Source organism: Narcine bancroftii, chromosome 1 (assembly GCF_036971445.1).
Source record: "Narcine bancroftii isolate sNarBan1 chromosome 1, sNarBan1.hap1, whole genome shotgun sequence".
NCBI classification, from domain to species: domain Eukaryota; kingdom Metazoa; phylum Chordata; class Chondrichthyes; order Torpediniformes; family Narcinidae; genus Narcine; species Narcine bancroftii.
The window spans coordinates 20,527,827-20,550,548 of record NC_091469.1 but is presented as its reverse complement, the minus strand read 5'-3'; the positions used below and the strand labels follow the sequence as shown (position 1 = coordinate 20,550,548).

At 38.9% G+C, this 22,722-nt stretch overlaps 1 protein-coding gene across 1 annotated transcript in view; it reads left to right on the top strand.

The window, feature by feature from the left end:
- Window positions 1-22,722, top strand: part of frem1a (Fras1 related extracellular matrix 1a) — a 156,513-nt gene that overhangs the window by 92,587 nt on the left and 41,204 nt on the right. The window contains exons 22-25 of the mRNA XM_069921496.1: window positions 478-673; window positions 1,748-2,012; window positions 9,441-9,855; window positions 12,432-12,633. Of these exons, the coding sequence (XP_069777597.1) occupies window positions 478-673; window positions 1,748-2,012; window positions 9,441-9,855; window positions 12,432-12,633 (1,078 nt within the window). The remainder of the gene's footprint in view (window positions 1-477; window positions 674-1,747; window positions 2,013-9,440; window positions 9,856-12,431; window positions 12,634-22,722) is intronic.

The following is a 22,722-nucleotide window of genomic DNA, read 5'->3' as shown; positions in this document are numbered from 1 at the left end:
ACAGAGCCATGCTGGCTGTTGCTGCAGTAGCTCTGAGTGAGACTTCGGAGGCTGGTGCAGGCTTATATCCCAGAGGGTGATTAACACCTGACTAGGTGGGGCTTGATCTATTCAGGTCGACTGATTGACAGCTGGCCAGGTGTTGTCCTGTCCCCCTTACACTCCTGCAGGTACAGAGGTTTCCCCCTGCAGTAGGCCGGTGGTGTACCACCACAATGGTAGTCAGTCTGTTATTGAAGAAGATCATTGTTAGATTCCAGTGTGGCATGTATATTATTTGCCATTCATCATCCCAGTCTAAATCTTACCTTAATCTTCATCATACGGCAATTCCAAGAATACGAGGATTTTGAGGCAGGGTGGTTTGTCAGAGTAAGGAACAGTTCTAAAGTGTTGATTGCCTCTGCTTTTCAAGTCCTGTATTTTCCTCTGTAGAGGATAGTCTTCTCCACATTCACAACCTGTTCTTTCCACCAGGAAAGCATGGAGTGGCAAGCCCTGCATCCTGGCATGAAATGCAGTCAGGATGACGTTGATATGAACCGACTGAGATATGTGCACACAGGAGCGATCGGGACAAAGGGTCAAGATGGTTTTCACTTCCACCTCTTGGATGGCCATAACATGTCACCGGTGCATAATTTCCATATCTCCATCTGGAATGTTGAAAAGGGTACAATAATAAAAATCACCCTAGAGTTTTGGAGCAGCTCAAAAAGCAAAGCTCAGATAATTTTAAAATGAATAAATATTATTACAATCATTTTAATGTCTTATTACACCATGGAATTATATTAGTCTTGTCTTTTTTTTGAATAATTTATTTAAAATTTTGAATATAAAATACAATGAAAACCCCCTCCCTCCCACCCCAAGTATTAGTCGTGAGCTAACGGCAGTTACTGTATTGAAAATTAGATACAATTTTTCATCTTCTCTTTAACTGCATGCAACCTTAGAGCCAATACTTTCAATTACTGTCGATAGAGGTTTGTCACAGGCTATGTTTGCTAAAAATGCGATGATTTTGCATAAGAGAACAGAATTTTTTTTTAATATACTTTAATTATTCATTAATTTTGATGAGTAAGATCAACTTTGGCTTAATGCCACCCAGACAGTTCCCATTTCCTGTTCCAATATTATTAGCATATTTTGAAAGAGAAGAACTCGAGTCCAGTGTCCTCCATCATATTTTATGGTGCTGTTGCTCTCAGATATCCTGGGCTGTCTTGAAAGGCTCCATCTCCATTTCTTTCAATGTGCACCTTGTCTTGGGACCAATGGCTGGACTGCATTCCTTTGAATGACTTAGCTTCAGCCTGTTTGAACTACAGACCTTGCTCCCTCCTATTCCCTTCCATGATTACACACCTATTTTATCTCCATCCCATAGATGGAGATCCCATAGTGTACTGTACCAAAGTGTTATTGAATAGCATGGCCACAACTGGCTCAGTCCTTTGCCGAATCACACAAAGTTTATCAGTGCAGGTGAGTGAAGGATGGGATGATGGTGCCCAAAATGTCCAAGAGGAGGGATCCGATGAGAATAACATTACATTTGTTAAAAATACCATGGAAAGCAGTTCCAGCCTCAAAAATATTTTATAAATGGATCTTGTATTAAATTCCTTTCTCTGCTCATTTGGGTTGCTAACCATCTGCTGTACAAATGGCAATTTAGTTTTTAAAAAAGTAATGTGCCCTTTGTCTTGAGAAAATGTTCTTTATTTTATTTTTCCAGGTGAAATTGCAGTTTTAATAAAACCATTGACTATCGTCAAAGGGGTCAGACGCACGTTGACTACAGCCATTCTTCTTGCTTCTGATGGCACAAACAAACCCGAGGAGCTGCTCTATATTGTTACAATCCCACCAGTTTATGGACAAATAGAATATGTCAACTTCCCTGGAGTAAAAATAACCAGCTTTACTCAAATGGATGTCGCTGCTCAGACAGTTTCTTACACTCACAGAAGCAAAGCTGTGGCCACCAGAGACTCATTGAGGTGAGCAGATATGTATAAATATTTTAAAGTATTCTAAATGAATGCTCCAGCAAATGTTATAATTTATGTGTATATGCTATAGGTTAGTTGCCTGCTGAGGGCAAGGAGGTTTTAGCTCCCTCTGAATTACTGCTGGTGATAAGTCATTGAAAAAACAAAGTGAATGTAAAGTAATGGAATTATGATTCACAGATGAAGTGAGGTTTCAGCTGTGAAAGGCAAATTATGCCTGACAAACCTATTCAAATTTTTTTGAAGAGATCCCAGGAAGGATAGACAGGGGAGATTCAGTGGATGTTGTGTATTTGGACTTTAAAAAGGCCTTCAACAAGGTGCCACACAAAAGGCTTTAAACATGATGAGAGCCCATGGAATAAAAGGATGGATAGTGGCTTGGGTAGAGCATTACATTTGTTAAAAATACCGTGGTTGGCAGAAAACAGAGAGTAGGAATAAAGGGATCCTATTCTAGTTGGCTACTGATTATCACTGGAGTTCCGCAGGAGTGAGTGTTAGGGCCTCTTCTATTTATGGTAATATAAATGATTTGGATTATGGAATGGGTGGCTTTGTGGCTGAATTTGCAGATGATACAGAAATAGGCAGTAGGGGAGGTGGTGCTGAGGATAACGAAAGGCTACAGTGAGACTTGGATAGGTTAGGAGAACGGGCAAAGAGGTGTCATATGAAATACAATGTTAGAAAGTGTATGGTCATGCACTTTGCTAGAAAAAATAGATGGGGAGAAAATTCAAAATTCTGAGCTGCAAAGGGACTTGAGCATTCTCGTGCAGGATACCCTAAAGGTTGACCTTCAGGTTGAGTTGGTGGTGAAAAAGGCCAATGCAATTTTGGCATTCATTTCTAGAGGGATAACATACAAGAGCAGGGATATAATGTTGCGACTATAAAGCACTGGTGAAACCTCACTTGGAATACTGTTCAGTTTGGGATGCTGAATTTGAGAAAAGATGTGTTGGCGTTGGAAAAGGGTCAGAGAGGATTTACCAAAATAATACTACGAATTAAAGGGTTAGTATATGTGAAATGATTGTCAGCTCTTGGACTGTACTTGTTGGAGTACAGAAGGATGAGGGGAGGACCTAATGTTTCAAATACTGAAAAGCCAGGACAGAGTAGATGTGGCAAGATGTTTTCCATGGTAGGGGATAACAGGCCATAACTTCTGGATAAAAGGACATTAATTTAAAACAGAGACGTGGAAAAATTCTTTAGTGAGTCTGTGGAACTTGTTGCCACAGGGTGCTGTGAAAGCGAGGTCATTGGGTGTATTTAAGGCAGAGATTGATAGGTATTTGATCAGATAGGGCATCAAATGTTATAGGGAGAAAGCCAGGGAGTGAGGCTGAGTAGGTGGATGGATCAGCTCATGATTAGAATGGCAAAGCAGACTTGATGGGCCAATGGCCCTTCTTCTGCTCCTTTATCTTGAGATCTTGTGAGCCAGGAATTTTCCTTCTATTGTGGTGAGTCAGTGGAACACTGGCTATCTTTTGCTGAGTTAACACATCAAAGCCTCTGAGTAGAATTCTAATCTTCTATGCAAGACTTTTTTAACAGGAAATTCTATGAGCATGCAATCAGGAAAAGTGTTGTGGTATGTTCAATATTGTATGCTGAATAACGAGTAGAGTTGGCAGGTGAGGTAAACAAAACTTTACTGAACACAACCAAACATGATAAACAGGGAAGAGAGAGAGCACACATTGTGGTGTCTGCTCCCTGCCAACACTCGATCCAACTAGTATGACGTGCGGTGCTCATGCATACGCAGTGCACTGTTGCAAGTAATGTGGCTGCAATGCGATTGCAATGGGTGCAGAGTAGCCGATGGCAGTGGCGGTCTACATCTCTGTTCATGAGCTACCACACCCCCACCCCCACCACATGGTACAATGAATATATACATAACTTTGACTAGTGCAATAATATATACATTCAAACTACTGTATATACATTCACCCCAGCCTTTTGTGTAGCAGCTGGGCCTTGATATTTTGTGGGTCCTTTGGTTGGGGCTCCAGAAGTCTCCTTGCCACTGATAGGGTATTCCTGGTCTGCCTCGACATTAACTGTTGCGCTGGCCATCTGTGCGGCAACTTTCTCTATGGTGATTTCAGGGTTGCATTGAGGTCTTGAAGATTTATGCAAATTCAGATTTCCTGTCCATCTATTTTTTCTTGGTGGCACCATAGAGAACACTTGGTTCCAAGAATGGAGTGACGATGCCCAAGTAGTGCATTCTGTCCAGCTCAGCCTTGACTTTATCATTCATTGCTACTGGAATGTGGTGCATTGGCCAGACTATGGGGCTTACCTCCAGGTCAAGCCTCATGGAGTACATTACCGGCAGCCTCCCCAGCTCATTTTTGAAAAGTTCACCGTACTCAGAAGAGATTTTCTGTGAGGAAATCTTCATCAAATGGGCTTATCTGATGGACCTCTGTGCTGAATAAATCAAGCCCTATGTCCATACATGCACAGAGGCCTAGCAGAGGCATGATGTCCTCACAGTCCACGAAGAAGGTTAGCACATAGAGCCATCCTTGTACGAAACACTGCAGCCACGCCTTGCCACTGGAGTGGATTCTGCAGTGTCCATAAGCCACTAGGCTCGTGTCCTTGATGCATGGTTTGACTTCTTCCATCTTTCTCAGCAGGTTGAATGTCCTCAATGACATGACATTGCTTTACATTTGGCTCCAGCGACAACTTTCATCTCGGCTGTCTTGCCTTTGATTTCATGAATACGAAGGCCTCGTTGTTACCTCTAGTCTGGGTTTCTGTTGTTTTGCCCGCTGTCCTTGTGGTGAGCCTGTCAACATAGTACTCATCGTCGGGATTGCTCCCTCTCTGTTCCAGTTCCAAATAGTTGATGGTCCTCCTGGATCTGGTTCATGTAGTGGACTGCTGCATGGATCTGCAGTACCTGCTGAAGTGGTTCAATTTACCGCAGTTCCTGCATTGCCAGCCAAATGCTGAGCACATCTCCCCTCTCAGCATGTGGTCCCTTCCACAGTTGTCACATCCTGTCCTGGGTACAGGCTGGTTTGGCTGGCTCTTCCTTCTAGCTTCCAGCCACTGTCTGCTTGCCAGTCCCGCCTGTATCACTTTGATGCTTGTGGCCTGCCTTTGTGAAGAGGCTAACCTTTTACTGTTTTCCTTGGTAGTTTCATTCACCAAGCATGTTGCAATAGCCTTTGCTAGTGTCAACTTACTGTCTCACAGGAGTGCCTTCTGCATATTATCGTTGCAAATGTCACAGACCATTCTGTCTTTAATTAGTTCATCGCAAAGCATGCTGAAATCGCAGGTTTCCACTCTGATTTTTAAATTGTTGATGTATGAATGTATCGACTCGCCAGGCTTTTGGTCTCTCATGTGAATTTGTGCCTTTCCATTGTGACTTTGTCCGAGGGTTGCATATTTTTCTAAATGTACACTTTAAACATTCGGGGTCCTCTCTCGACTCAGCTGGGCAAGTCCCATCACAAACTTCACCTGCATATACAAACGACCTCTCCCTTTCAATGGCTTCTTGGCCTGCCAAGATTAATAAAATGTATGTCCTGGTATGGCCAGGCTTGTCACTATGTGCTTCTACCATGAATATGTCGTATTCCTGTTCAAAGATGTGCCTGTTTTCTGCCACATTTCCATCAAGCATGAGTGGGTTGGACCACCTGAATCCATCTGCCATTATGGTGACTGTGAAAAATGTGGTTGCGGTTACTCACTGCGACCAATTTACAATTGGAAGGCTTCAGGCTTGACACATTCTTGATCCTACTTCTGACACCATGTTTGTTATTGCGTGCTTAATAACGAGTCAAGTCAGCGGTTGAGGTAAACCAAACAAAATACTTTACTGAACACAACCAAACATGATAAACAGGGTAGGGAGGGAGAGAGCCTACAGTGTGGCATCTGCTTCCTGCCAGCACTCAATTCAACCAACGCGCCCTCGCGGTGCTCACACATGTATGGTGCATTGTTGAGAGTACATAGGCTGCAATGAGATGGCAGCGAGTACAGAGTAGCCGATGGCAGTGGCTGTCTATGTGTTAGAAGATCTGAAGTTGGTCATGGATCAAAATAAAAATGCGCTTACCGAGTTTAATAACAGGTATGGGACATCTAAAGGCAGTATGCTATCTGTATGGAGAAAAATTGCAGATGAGCAAAGAACAAAGGGAGCTAGGCATTCTTGAGCCTGAATTCGCCTCTGAATTTCTGAATGGAGAATGAATCACTTCTCTTTTTTTTTCTGCAGTAATTTATTTATTTATGAATGTAACTTTATAGCAATATTTGCACTGTAATGTTGCCCTAAAACAACAAACTTTATGACATGTTTGTGACAAAATTCTGATTCTGAAAAGGTTACATGCAGATAGAGCGAAAGGTTAGGAAAACAAATAGAATTTATTGCAAGAGGGCTGAAGTGCAGAAACAGGGAATATGGTTATTAGCGTATATGGTGCACTTGAAGTACTGTGCATAGTTTATGTTCCTTTAATTAAGAATGGATATATTGGCATTGGGTGGTGGTGGGGGAGGGGGTTGAGGTGGGGTGGAACTAAACGATATCTATTTGGCTAATTTCTGAGAATGAAAGGGTTGCCAACTACCAACAGCTAAATAAATTAAATCTATGTTCTCTGGAGTTTGAAAGAATGAGGGGTAATCTTATTGAAATATGTGAGGTCCTGAGCGAGTTAGACAGATTGGATGTCGGGATTTTTTTTCCTCCAGCCTCTAATGAGGGAACACAATTACAAGGTTGCATGTGGTCATTCAAAACCGAGATGCAAAGAAACTCAAAGGCGTAATTCCCCACTCCAGGGGCTTGTGGAGAATGAGGGAATAGAGAAAAAAAAACATTTTGGAAATTAATGACCTGAAGACAAAGAATTGGCGCAGAAAAAGAGATTAAAGATCCCAGTTAGTATAACAATATTTGGAACAATGTACATCTGAACTGAGACCAAATATTAAGTTGATTGCTTTTGTCACATGTATGTACAAATTGCAGACAAAACACACTGCCATATTCTAGACAGCTCATTTTTTTTGGAAATGCATACATATCTAACAGGAGACTTCATCAAATGGAATGGGAAATGTGAGGATTCATTGCCAAATAAAGAACAGGAAGTGGACTATTTTGATTTTTCTACTATTATTTGGATTAACTCTCCTTTGAACAATTTGGATATTTACTTTTCATGCAAATAGGGGGACCACTTTTTCAAAATGCTCATGCAGTCTCTCAAAGGGAGTGTGGCCAAAGGCAATCCACCCCTTCAGTAGAGGGCTTCCTTTGCTTCCATCTATTTACACTGCCTTTCCTGAATGGTAGGAACAAGGTCATTTATAATGGGCATTTATTTTCATCAGGTTGACTAACCATGGTAGCATTGAATGCATAATAGGCTCGAGACATGATGAGGCAGACTCTTGCTCTTATTTTCATGAAAATTCAGCCAAGGCTCATCTACCATTTTCTTGTTCATTTTTAATCTCGGTAACCATTAAGTGTGTTAACTAGCTCATAGTAGTTCATCCACGAAGCTTGGATCCTGAAATGGAGATTAGAGAACTTTATTTGTGAAAGTCTGTTACAGAATCGTAAAAATAGGATTTACCAAGGTAGAATATTTGTAGTTCCTTCCCTTTGATGGAGGCTTACATGCAAGAATGTTCATTTAATGTCTATTCTGGATTCGATCTCTTGGAAGGAACACACAGGAGAGATTGCAGAAAATTGACCAACGTGTGCATTACTTTCAAGGTACTTAAATTTAAAAATTTAAATTAAATTAAATTTAGACATATAGTATGGTGATAGCTCCAGACCAGGTCGACTTTGGAGAATATGCAGTCCCCCTTGTAGATTTGCTGTGAAATTTTGTTTGTGAGGTACAGGATATCTGTCTGGCATGGTGGCCTCGTTCAGGCAGCAGTAGTCTCTGTATGGCCTCCAACTCCTGCTGCCACACGCACACATACATGGGTATAAGTGAAGTCAAGACCGATATATTGATCTCCCCAGCCTTGTTTTTATAGATCCAGCTTCCCACCACTGGGCCCGGTATTCCCACTGCTGTGGGTGGATGTGACGTCACCAGTGAACTGTCATTTGATTGGCCACTGTTCCCGCCGTGAAAGCTCCTGGCCAGTGAAGGCCATTAGTGTGCGTGGGCTTTCTGCATTGGTCCTCCAATTTGAGTTCCGGTTTGCTTGTCAGGTAGCGGGCTGCTACATTACCAAGTTAATGATGACTGTGCCATGATTACAAGCATACCAGTTACACTGTTTGGTTTTTGCGCTCTTGATCATTCAGTCTGAATTCTTGGTGTTACTGACCCTGCCAAACATTTGAAAGAAGACATCTCCTCAAACTGTGCTAGGAACCTGTTGTAGATCCCTACTCTTTACTGCCACGGTCAACAATAAATTGTTCACAGCACAGAGACTATGAGGTGAGTAATGCTGCTGGTTAGGATGACGATGTGAGGCTGTACCCCCGTTTGGAGATTTCATATGGTTACAAGCTCAATAAGCAATCTGCTGGAGGAACTCCGTGGTTGAGCAGCATCAGTGGTGGGGGGAGGAGGAATTGCCAAAACTCTGGATTGTGACCCTTTAACTGTCTGGATGAAGGGTAAATGTTGTTAATTTTCTTTCTCCAATCCCTTCCCACCCTCACAGATGGTGCTCAAATCATTGAGGTGGTCTTTTTGCCTTAGATTCCAGTATCTGCTGTCCCTTCTGTCTGACAATTTGAATGAAGTGGGAAGGGACATGAAGAGAAACAAAAAGGAAGAGGAACTTTCCTTATGTCCAACGGTAACATGTTTCAGGTGCTGTCATTCTCCAGCCATGTCTCTCAGCTCCATTTCTCAGCAGCTGTCCCACTCACCAAGCAATAGCCCCTTGAATGCACTCTCCACACCATGGTGACTAAATGCTGCCAGCAGAAGAGGGATTTCTAACAGGTTCCCATCACCTACAGCCCTGCCACAACGTCAGTAATTTGTACCCGATTCCCAGCAGTGCCAGCTGCACATGCATATTTGAAGCCTTGATGATCACTTTTATCAGAGGTGTACTCTGCTTTTCAGCAATACGTTTCCAATTGCAATACTCCATGCACATCACTGACCACCTTAAAAGAGAGTTTCATTAACAAAGTATTTTGTTTATTGATAATGACTGGAAGTTTAGTCAGTATAAATAAAAACATTAAGCCACATGATGCAGGTAATGTCTGAGCTTGTGCTGTTCAACCACTTCGCCAAGAATCCCTGATAAAGGTGTGTATTATTTTATTATTTCATTTTTATAGACGGTGAATCAAGAAAACTTGCTGAAGGCTGCCTTGCCTCTGACTCTCTTTGTTAGATTCATTGTGAGCAATGGGTTGTCCTCAAGGAATGGAACTCTAGAGATCATCATTGAAAACACTGATCGCACGCCACCTGGTCTGTCAAAAAACAAAGGGATCCGATTGGCTGAAGGCTCCATGATGTCAATTTCGCAAGATGTATTACAATTATGTGACCCCGATACTCCCTCACAGAACCTTACGTATATCATTGTACAGCATCCTCAGTATGGACAACTTTACTATAAAGGGGAGGTTCTTCACCAGCATAACTTTACACAGCTGGATGTCGACAACATGGATGTAGCATATAAGCACATTGGGGGAGAATCTCGGATTGACAGATTTATGTTTGTTGCCACTGATCTGAGCAACCAGGGCTTTCTGATTGATGGGAGACTACAAAATGAGCCAGTTGCGTTCACAATTAAGGTAAGTGGATGGGGATTATCTGACTGTGAGTACATAACATGAGAAATGGGAGCAGGAGTGGGCCATCAATCCCACCGAGCTTGCTCAACCATTTAATAAGATCATGGTTGATCTGGCCATGGACTCTACTCACCTCCCTGTCTGTTCCCCATAACTCCTCATCACCTTAGTATTCAAAAACCTCTCTAGCTGCATCTTTAACAATTTGATGAGATGGCCTCTACTGTTTCATTGTACAGAAATTTTTACAGATCACAATTCTCTGGGATATGTTCATTCTCTTTCTCTCTGTCTTAAAGTCTTCTTCACAAATCTGGAGACTATGTCCCTTAGTTCTAGTATAATCTGCCAGTAGAAACAACCAACCTGCTTGTATCTTCTTGATTCCTTCCATAAATTCATTTGTTTCTATAAGATCCCCACTTCATCCTTCTAAACTCAAATGAGTACATACCCATGCTTTTCAATAAGCTAATTCTTTCATTCCTGGAATCAACCTGGCGAATACCCTCAGCACTATATTTCTGACTATGATGAGAAATATAGTCTGACAGTTCATTTTAATGGTCAAGGAAAGGAGAGCAGGATCAAGGGATAAGGTATAGCAGATTACAATAATCTGGGGCCTAAGAAATAGGAAAATGATTCCTGTCTAGTTTAAAACTTGATGGTGAAATTTTGGTTTTAGCAAAGTTGATACTTGAAAATTTCAAATGGACTGTTACTCAGAGGCCAGGACCAAGGATCTGGAGACTTAACTTCAAATTAAACAGCATTAGATTATAAACTTCAATTCAAGATTTTAAATGGTCTCAAATAAAAGGTGGTATTAGTACTGGTGACATGAAGCCACAAAATTGTTCCAAAACATGAATTTTGCCAGTCCCATTTGCCAGTCCCATTTGCCTGCATTCACCCCTCCCTCTTAAAACCTTCTAATCCATGTACCTGTCTAAATGTCTTTTGCACTTCATGGTTGTTCCCATCTCTACCACTTCCTCTGGCTGCTTTTTTTGTGTATTCACCATCTTCAGAATGAAATAGATTCCCCTCGCATCTGTTTTGAATCTTTCTCCCTTACTTTGAATGTGTGCCCTCTAGTTTTAGATCCCCCCCCCACCCCAATTTCCAAATGGGAACAATTGATGACTATTTTCCCTATCCATGCTCCCCTTAGCCTCTTAATCTCTGAGGAGATAAGATCCAACCTATCCTGCATTTCTTTATAATTCAAGCCAACTCATCCTGGTTAGGTATACATGAATCATTTCTGCACCCTTTCCAGCTTAATGATATCTTCCTAAAGCAGGGTGAGCAAAGCTGTGTGGAATTAGCATAGTTTCCACCAGCAACTGGGGTTTGAATCTAGCACTATCTGCAAGAGGTTTGTACATTTTCCCTGTTTCTGCGTAGTTTCCTCCCACCCTTCAAAACGTACCAGGGTTGTAGGTTAATTGGGGTATTCAGGTGGCACTGGCTTGTAGGCCGGAAAGGCCAGTTACTGCGCTGTATCTAAATTTAAAATAACATTAAATGCTTCAAGCATGGTCTCACCAACATTTTATTCAGTAATAAGATGATGCATCTTATGCTGTACTCAACGGCCTGACCAATGAAGGCAAAAGCACCAAATATCTCCACCACACCTGTCTGCCTGTGTCACCACTTTCACTCCTTGTTTTTCCAAATATTGGTAGATCCTGTAGCCCAATATGATGTCTTGGACACTGCAGTGAACTGGGATTCACTGGTAGGGTGTTGTGCTGATGGTTGGCCCCGCCTCCTAGCTGCATCCCCATCTGATCACATAAAACACTGGATTCCCGCCTAAACCTTCTGAAGACTACTGAGACCCTACCCCTAGTTATAAGCTAATAAAAGCATTTGTTCTCCCTCCAGTCATGAGAGCTTTTATTCACGCTACAGACACATCATCTTTACCTGCACGATTATAATTTTCTAGTAATTGTATAATGTTTCTTTCTCTTCAGAATTACTCAGAAAAAGAATCAGTTCAAGTCAAGTTTATTATCATCTGATTATTCAAGTACAACTCGAAAAAACAGCGTTCTCCAGTCCTCGGTGCAAAACATGTAGACACATAACCAGACATCACACATACAGAAGAACAATGTATATGCAGGACAAGTATTCAGCTATACAAATAATTAAATAAATATTATTTGTAAAAATGAGATTCTCAGATGGTTGGAGTGATCAGTTCCTTTGCACAATCAGCATTTTCACTGCCCATGGGAAGAAACTCAGCCTGGCACTGCTGGCACTAATATCCCTGCATCTCCCAATGGGAGAAGAAGCTGAAAGAGGCTGTGTGTGGGGTGGAAAGAGACCTCAATGATTTTGCGTGCCTCGTTCAGCCAACGATTCCAGTAGTTCTTGTTGTTGGTGGGTGGCGGGGAAGATACTCCAGTGATCCTCTCTGCCATTCTTATGGTCCTGTGGATTGACCTCTGATCATGACTGTGGATGGATGTATGTAATTTTGTGGAGTATTAATTTTAATGTTGCATCAAAATTAACAAAACAATGAAATGTTGAATTATTTATTTGTACAGGTGGACTATCCGGACAAGGACGCTCCAGAAATAGTTTATCTTCAGTGTCCATCAAATGTCAAAATGTTAAAAAATGGTCAATATGGAATCTACATTTCCTTTCGAAACTTGAGAGCATCAGACATAAACAACAAGGATGAAGAGCTTGTTTTTCATATCTTACGTGCTCCCCACTTTGGTTATTTGGAAAACATTACCACTGGTAAATGATTTATCCATCAGTTTTCAACTATCTCTTCTGGTCTTTCTTTAAAATTAACAATGACATCAACATTTTTCTCAGATTGAATGTGTGCATTGACTAGTTTATACTATTTCTGCTTGATTGTATAATAGTAATCTTTTGTATTATGATTGGTTTGGTAGATAATTATGAGCTGGATGGTAAGTGTGACAACATCATTCAGTTGCCACTGTTCTTCCTCTAAGATAATTGGTTCACTATGAGCATCAAGTCAGTCTTGGAGGACATAGGAATGTTATGTGCTCAGGCCTGCTGCCTTTGATATGACATATCAAGCTAAATGGTGATACTCATGTGAGTATTAAAGATCCTACTGTACAACATGGAAAAAGAGTGGAGAATATAAATTACGATGCAGAAACTTGCGTGATACAAATTGTTTCAGAAATAGAACCATTATGTAGACTAAAATGAATGACTAGCTCCACCACTTAAAATTTAAATAATAATCTGAATAATTAAACATCTGTCTCTCCTTTCATTTTTTCCAATTTCTGTTCATTCTTTCTCGTTTTTATCTTCCATATTCTCTTCTGTTTTTATCACTTTTTTGTTCTTGGTAATTGTGCCATTCTGTTAAAATGATGCTGATCCTAGTTTCCTTGAGAAGATAGGGTTAACCTTGAACAAATGATGTCATTGTGGTTCTCAAATGTTTACAATGGATTCTGGATTTTGACCATGAAGAAATTGACATTTTTCTTTTTTAGGATAATATGCCATTGGTATAGGAAGTGGTAGTTCATTCATCATTATTGCTCATTTTCCTCAGTGGTAGAGATCGTGAAGTGAGCTGGTAATCAATATTGTGCTTGATAATTTGCCATTATATATACTAGACATAGTAAACATTGCAGCCACAAGCATCAATGGTGGATATCAAATTAAATCTCCAGGACAGCAATCAATTGCCTGATTAATTTATTGGGTGTCATTACAACTGTACCATCCAGATGTCCATGAGCATTCTGTCAAGTCTAGTAAATAAAGTCAGGGATTCCAAATTAAGGCTGCACTTCTAGCGTGATTCTCACTGATGCACCATCAATTACTCAGAAGACTGTTGTTGAGAAACCAATAGGGTTTTATTCACTTAAGGACAAAGGCACAACCATACTGTTTGACTGTCCTGCACTGAGGAGGGGGCTGTGGAGCGGTCACCTTTATACAGGAGCGTGTGGGGAATGGTCACAGGTAAAATTGGCCAATAGGCGTGCCTGACCAGTCAATTTCATGCAACAGTGGTTTAGTACATTCACCCTCTTTTTTTTTAAAATAAGAGTCCAGTGGGGTGAAGTGGAACTTACAAAGTTACAAAATCAGTCTTTCAGGTAGTCTGCTGGGACTGTCGTAATACTGGTTGTGGATGCAGTGCAGCAGTGGAGTCCTGGACAGTCTCGGGCCCCTGTACTTACTCATCAGTGTTGTGCCGGGTAGAGGCAGGGTACCAGGGGTCAGGTGCATGTGTGTTCAATGGTGAGTGGAGTGTGTGCGGTCTCCAGGGCCCCTGAGGGAGCTTAGTCTCTGACAGCAATGGTGTCTTCATGTCTGTCAGGGTATGCCACATAGGCATATTGGGGGTTGGGCATGGAGGAGGTGGATCCCTTCAACCAGAGGGTCAGACTTGTGGGTCCCCACATGCTTCCAGAGTAGGACAGGCCCTGTGGATGTCAGCCACACTGGTAGTGTGATCCCAGTTGCAGATTTCCTTGGAAAAGAAAACATGGGGGCGTGGTGTGATGGCGAAGGGAGAAGACATGGAAAGACACCTTCCCAGGCAGAACTACTAAAAAACTGACTTTTAAAGTTTTCATAACTTTTTAGGAAATACTGGATATATAGTTGATATACTCTAGAAAATAGCTATGAGGAAAACAAAAGCACAAGCAGCAAAAAAAAAAACTTCTAAATAGTTATGAAGTACAGAAGAACTTGTGCCTTCCTTTGAAATGGACCTGCAGAGTCGATTCCTGCTCACTCAAGACTGCAACGGCAGTTCCTGGGTAAGACACATTTGACTCCGGTGCCGACCCTATGCAGCACCACGGAAGATGGTGCTGGAGTCCGAAGATGTCCTCCTCCAGACTACAAGGAGCAACCACGCATACGTGCTATATCGAGCTCAGCCTGAAATGCGGGGGGACCCGACTTCTCTCGGCCCAGCGATGCTGGACTGACTGGGGTGGGGGGGGGGGGGGAATCTGAACCCGCAGTCAGGCTGAAATGCTATCAGTATAGATGGAGGAAGAAGAAGTAGACATTAGAAGGGGACTGGAGGAAGAAGATATTTACCCAGGTACGGAGGAAGAAGAAACTGTAATAATAATGGTAGACCCACATCTAAACATGTATCAATGTAGTTTAAATCTGACCCTCATTATTCAGACCCAGTAAGTCAAATTGATATATCCAAGCAGATAGAGAATTTGGCAAGTCAGATAGGTCAAGGTTTTTCATTTATGAAAGAGCAAATTGCTGATATGAAGGAAGGGATATCATCTATTAAGATGAACGTCGCAAAGTATGTGAAATTGGTGGATAAGGTACAAGATAAATTTAAGAAGATTTTCATGACTGTATGGATGATGTGGAACAATGTAATGAGAAGATGGGTCAGATGGAGGATTCATTCACTGGTTGGGAAATTCAGATAAATTATTTATTGAAGAAAATTGATGCTTTGGAGAATCAAAGTTGAAGGAATAATTGTTGGTCTTCCAGAAGATTTTGGGGGTCCGGACCAGGTTTAATTTTTCTAGAAGTGGATCCCTGAAGTTTTGGGGAAAGAATATTTCCTGAATGGTTTGGAATTGGATAGAGCTCATCGAGCGATAAGGAGGAAATCTCTTCCAGGTCAAGCTCCACATTCTATCCTGATTAGATATTTACCTAATCAAGGTAGAGAATTAATCTTCAAAATATGAGGTAATCAAGGCCCCTTGCTAGTTAAGAATAATAGAGTTTTTAAAAAATCCTGATTTGATTTAAACAATGTAAAGAATTTAATTCTGTCAAAGCCGTTTTGTGGAAAAAAGAATATAAATTTGTCTTTTGGTATCCTTCTGTCCTTAAAATTTTTTTATGGAGAATTTTCAATCTCAGTTCTTTCGTGATGATGGTGAAGCTCTTACATTTGATAATTCTTTACCGGATAACAGACAGATGAAAAGTCAGGAAAATTCTTTTCAACAGCCTGCACCAGTCCAGAAGGAGAAGAATAATGGAGTGCAAGAGAAGAAATCTCAGCAGTTGGTTGAAATTGATATTGATGATGATCAAGTTAATAGAGATCTGGAGGAAGCATATCATTCTTGAAATGATTTGTTGATATTAATTTTTTGTTCTGATCGAAGGGGGTGGTTTGACTACTGACCCTTCTGAAGTTGTTGGCCACTTTGTGGCATTGGTCATTCCCACACAATTGAGGGAGTTAATACTGGAGAACAGTACTTTTTTTTCTTTTTGGGTTTTTTTCTTTTTCTTTTTCTTTTGAGATTTTCTAGTTTTTCTGTGTGGTTGCCATGGAGAAGAGTTCCATAATGTGTGGTAAGGTGATCTTTGAAATGAATTGGAATGATGGCTAATTTAAATTTTGCCACTTTTAATGTTGATGGGCTTAATAATCCAATCAAGAGAAAAAGTTTATTGGTCTATATTTAAAAAGTTGAAGGTTGATGTTGCTTTTTTGCAAGAAACACATTTGACTTAGAAGGAACATCAGAAATTGAGAAGAGATTGGTCAATCAAGTTATAGCTTCTTCGTTTAATTCAAAACCAAGATGTGTAGCTATTTTGATTATTAAAAAGTTATCTTTTAAATTGAAATCAGTTATTGAGTCAATTGGTAGACTTTGATGTTAATTGTAAAAAAAATTCTAAATCTTGGACTTTAATGAATATTTATGCTCCTAATATAGAAGATGAAAAATTTATGTTGGATTTTTTTCTTAATTTAAATCAAGCATATGAAAAAATTATAGTAGGAGGTGATTTTAATTGTTGTTTGGACCCATTACTAGACAAATCTCGCCATTAGTCACCTCAAGGTTTCACTGATGAAACTTGCCCCATCAGGGTTTTCCAGATGGTAACCTCTTTCTTTCTGGTTACCACAGAGTTCCATTCTGTTCCACTTATTCCAAGAGAAACATCAGACAGATAGCACTTCCAGCCATCCACTGCTCTGGAATTTTTTGTTTCCAACCAGCTCTTCCTGGCTTGTTTCAGCCGTGACTGTTCAGTCTCTTTCAGTGTCACACACACTAGCTGAGAGGGCTTGTTGAGATTGATGATCTCTCTCTCTCTCTCTCTCTAACTGCCAACTCCCAGAAAGCCATGTGACTCTCTCACTTGCAAAACCCCCCACCTTCAGCAAACCACAGGAGTTCTCCCCCTTGGTCAAGCTGTTGTCTTAGATAAACAAAACCCAGGGGTGACCATTCTGTGAGCACTTTGCAGAAAGGTCAGAAGCCTTGTAGTTATCCAACCATCCAGCCTGTTTCCAATTCCAAACAATTGTCTATTCATTTCATGACATCATCTCAATTAGCACCTACTTGTGAAATGTGCATAAAAGTCTCCGAAGATCCTGCAATGTTACTGAATATGAATTCTTCAGTCTTTCAAATAAGATCTGTTTTAAAATGTGTGCATATGTATGTAACACACTAATCTTACCAAATTCTCCCAATATTTATCCATTACACTTGCCTTTCTTTAAAGGAATTTTAACTCTAAGTTAAAATTCAGTAATAACTAAACTGTCCTTAAAATTACTAAAAATATAACAATTCACAATATATGCATGTTATAAAAAAGTAAATGTTGGGAGCATTTTATACATGATCAATTTTAACATCTTGACAGACAATCCACTATAATATTATTTGACCCTCTGATATGAATAATTTGCAGATTATATTCTTGTAATATCAAACTCTAGTTTAACAATCTTCTGTTCTTGTTCTTCATTTTATTCAAAAACACCAGAGGAATGAGGTCAGTAAATACAATTGGTTCTTGAGATGTACTGAGATACACATCAATATTCTGCAAAGCAAACACAATAGACAACAGTTCTTTTTCAATAGTGGAATAGTCCCTTTGATGAACAATGAATTTCTTTGAAAAGTAGGAAACTGGATGGTCAATTTCATTATGTTTTTGCAATAAAACTGACCCCTCTGCTCTCTCACTTGCATCCACTGCTACAGAAAAAAGTTTTCACCAGGCTTTGGACTTGTCACACTGTAGTTAGGACTAAAATGGCTAAACATTAATGAAAGATATGAATTTATAGATAGATAAAGGAGATTAAATCCTAAAGGAAATATTTTTAATTTTATTCATTTTGATATGATTCCTATTCTAGAGTAGATTTATTTTTGGTATCAGCACAATTGCAAAGTTGTGTAATGAAGGCTGAATATAAGAGTAAAACTTTTTCTGATCATTCTTTGTTATTAATAACATGTACAGGTTCAGAGAGAATCGATAATACATATCAATAGAAACTTAATTATTTGTTATTGAAAAATGTAGAGATTTGTAATTTTATAAGAAATCAAATACTGTTGTTTTTGGGGAAAAATAGACTCAGTTAATAGTAAATTTGTTTTATAGGATGCTTTAAAAGCATATTTGAGGGGACAAATTGTTAGTTTTATTGCTAAAATTAAGAAACAACTTCTCTAAATTAGAGAAGGAGATGGATATTTTTGAAAAGAATATCTACAGCAGGATTCAATGGAGGTCAAGAAAGTATGTTTAACCAATATGAAATTATGATAAAATTCATTACAAACTTACAAGTTTGAGAAGTTATTACAGAGAACTAGGCAAAGATATTACAAAATAGGGGAAAGAGCTCATAAAGTTTTAACTTGGCAGTTAAAAATGGAACAAGACTCAAGAACAATAAATGCTATTAGGGACAATTTAGTAATTACATATAAACCTCAGGTAATTAATGATGTGTTCAGAGAATTCTATGAAAAATTATATACATCCAAAGTAGTGGAGGGTGAGGTTAAAATTGAACATTTCTTATCAGATCTAAATTTATCCTTTTTGAGTGGTAATGATATTCAAGATTTGATGCTCCGTTTACTGCTGAAGAAGTAATGGATGCACTTCGATCCATGCCAAATGGGAAGTCTCCAGGGGATGATGGTTTTACTTCTGAATTTTATAAAAAAATTCCAAGAATTATTAATTTTATTATTGATGGATATATTGAAATGACAGAGGTTCATTCTTTTCTGGATTATTTTTCTCAAGCAATTATTAGTTATTCTTAAGAAAGTTAGGGACCCATTGAAAGCTGGGTCTTGTAGACCAATTTCATTATTGAATGTTGATAATGAAGGTTCTAGCAAAAAGATTTAAATTGTTTGGGTCAGGCAGGTTTTATTAAAGATAGTTATTAGACAGATAATATTGTGAAGTTGATTTCTTTGATTAACCCTTCTTGGGAGGGTTCCAATCTACATCATTGGGTATAGAAAAGGCCTTTGATAGAGTAGAGTGGAGTTTTTTTTTATTTAAAGTTTTAGAGAAATTTAAATTTGGCCCAATTTTTATTGGTTGGATTAATGCTTTATATAGAAGTCCTACTGCTAGAGTTGTGACAAATGGACAGTTATCGTTACCTTTTACATTGACTAGATTGACTAAACAAGACTGTCCTTTGCAACAGCTCTATTTGCATTAGTTATTGAACCTTTGGCTGAGATGATTAGACAAGATTGTAATATTAAAAGTATTAAGGTGAAATCTGATGAATTTAAAATTAATGTATTTGTGGATAATGTTTTGATATATCTAACAGAACCTCAGAATTCTTTGAAGTGTCTACATGACAGATTGGAACAATATGGTGAGGTATCAGGTTATAAAATTAATTGGGAAAAGAGTGAATTTGTGTCATTAGCCAAAAAGGATTATTCTTCTTGTAAGCATATTGTGAAAATTGAAAGGTCAGATCAGATTAAGTATTTAGGTGTTAAGGTAGTTTTATAATAATAGTAATTATAGACACTTATATGAATTAAATTATTACCATTATTGTCTAAAATTAAACATAATTTGAATTGATGGTGTTACAGAGTCCAGAGGACCCCAAAAACCAGCAGCAATAGATATGCCCCACAACACAGGGTTACTGAAACAAAAGTTGTTTATAATTATATTTGAACAAGAAAACAGAATTAAACTTTAACTTATTACTTAACCTACCTAACTACTTAATCCCCCCTCTAATACTAAGCGCAAGTATATTTAAGATTAGAAAAGTTATTTGGATCACAGTCCAATCTCACTGGTTGCAAGCAATTCTTGTACTGTGCAAAGAAGTTAGCATTAACAAAGTTCAGTCTTTGGTGCTTAACAGGCAAATGGTTACCATCAGGAGGGTTCTTGCTGGTTTTCAGAGAGAGATGCCTTTTCCAGGACATCCACAACCGATTCCTTCTCAATCAGTCATGCTGACGAAACTTTCCCCCTTCAGGGTTCTCCAGATGATCCTCTTTCTTTCAGGTCACATTTCAGACCTCCTCCTTTGACCAGGCAACCTTCCAAAGTTTGCTAGCTTGTCCTTCTGGAATGGATTTCTGTCTGTTTCACACTCTCCCTGTCTGAGATCAAAACTGTTTTCTTCTGCCTGCAAAGATCACAGGCAAGCTCCTGTCGATACTTTGTTGCCTCCTGCAAAAAGCATTCTGTAAAATTCCTGCAAATATTCTGTATTTTAAAATGTGTGTGTGCAAGTTGCTCTAACAATTCCTCCCAAACCACCTCTAAATACTCTGTCACAATGGAAAGATTTACCAATTATATTAATAGGAAGAGTTAATTGTATTAAAATTAATATTTTCCTCGAATTCAGTATTTATTTAAATCTATTCCTTATAAGTTTCCTCAAAAAAATTTAAAGATGTAAATTGTTCGGTGAGGAAATTTTTATGGAAAGATAAAATGGCAAGAGTATCTTTACAAAAATTAACTTTGAAATATGAGTTAGGAGGTTGCAACTCCCTAATTTTCAAAATTAATATGAGAGGCACAATTGAAATTTATTAATAGGATGTTAGAAATGGACAGACCTTTGATATGGACTAATAATGAATTATCTCAAATTGGTGAGAAGAGGATAGATCAGTTTATTTATAGATGAGTAGTTATAATTTACCTGTTTTGAAACACTTTTTTGATTTATGGTATTAAAAAAAATGAAGTTGTAGGTACTCAAGGTAAGATTTCAGGCAAAATTCCTTTGTATCAAAATAAAATTTTCCCCTTTACACTGAATAATCAGCTTTTGAAGTTAGGCAATCAAAAGGGTATTAAATTGGTGCAAGATTGTTATGAAGTAGGATATTTTATTTCTTTTCAAAGAATGAAAGAAATATATATATTCAAATACTCTCTTTTCTTATTGTCAAATTAAAGTTTTATTGTTGGATAAATTTGGATATATTTTATGGTTACCTTGAGAGTCTGAATTTGAAATTTTACTTAGAAGGGATTTATAACTAAGATGTATGCATAATTTGGATGTACATAAATCTAGATTTGAAATGGACGAACCATTTAGGTATATTTATTCCTCAGGATGATTGGATGAATTTATGTAGGGATAGTATGACTAAAATTATAAATGTAAGGCATCGATTAGTTCATTATAATTTTATTCATCAATTATATTTAACTCCAGAAAAATTAAGGAGATCAAATTTCATTTCTTCAGATTTATGTTTTGAATATCATAAGGAAGTAGATTATTTTTTTACATTCTATTTGGCTATGTGAAACAGTGAAACTGTTTTGGAATAGACTTAAGGAGCGTTTAGAAGCTATTTTGAAAGTGAAATTTTCATTAGATCCCTTAGTATTTTTGTTGGGTAATATTAGAGGTTGAATTTAGAACTAAGATTAAATAGATTCCAAATTGCATTTTTGTGATTAACGTTAACTGTAGCTAGAAAATGCTTGGCAATTACTTGGAAAAATTAGATCGCTTTGAATATTCAGAGGTGGCAATGGAGTTGAGGTCTTGTATTCTGTTGGAGAAAGTAACATATAATTTGCATGATAATTTTTTTTTAAATCGTAAAACTTGAAGACTTTATTTCAATTATATGGGTTGGAGTTTTTGAACCCCCTGGATACACAGTAGTAGTGCTACTCCAATCCATGGTAATTAATTGATGAATTCTGTTGTTAGGGTTAATTTCCTCTTTCTTTTTCTTTGGGGTAGGTTAGTGGGGTGTGGGGATGGGTGGGTGGGTTAGGGAGGGGAGTGGAGTGGAGGTTGTAGGAAGTTAGTTTATTGAAAATATCATGAATGTATTTTAAATTGTTTGTTTCAATATCTGCATCGTGATTAATAACTAAAATATTCAAAAAAAATGAAAAGAAAACATATGTTCATGTGATATGGCATTTGTGGCAGTACATTCCAGGGACCTGATAGAGTGAAGTGCGTCTGGGAGGACCTGTTGCCAGCGGGAGACTGGGAAGACTAGGCGGAATGCCTTCCAAATTGTAGCATTCTCCCTCTCCACTTGCCTGTTGCCCTGGGGGTTGTAACTAGTGGTCCTGCTCATGGCAATGCCTTGGCCAATATGTACCAGCGGATCTCATCACTCATAAAAGAAGTCCTCCAGTCACTGTGGATATAACTGAGGAAGGTAAACAGAGTGAAGAGGCTGCATAGGGCCTTGATGACTGTGGCAGCAGTCATGTTTGAGCAAGGGATGGCAAATGGGAAATGGAAATATTCATCAATGATGTTAATAAAGTACACGTTGTGGTCAGTGGAGTGCAGAGGTCCTTTAAAATCGACTCTGAGTCACTCAAAGTGGCAGGTGGCTTTAACTGAGCCCTGTCTGTGCTCAGTGCAGACCTGGCTATTCTTTATCAAGGACCTGATCTCATCAATGGATTACGGCAGGTTGCATGCTTTGACAAATTGCAAAAGCTTGGTAACTTGGGGATGACAGATTGTCGTGGAGGTTTTGCAGCCGGGCGATTGGTGGCTCATTAAGT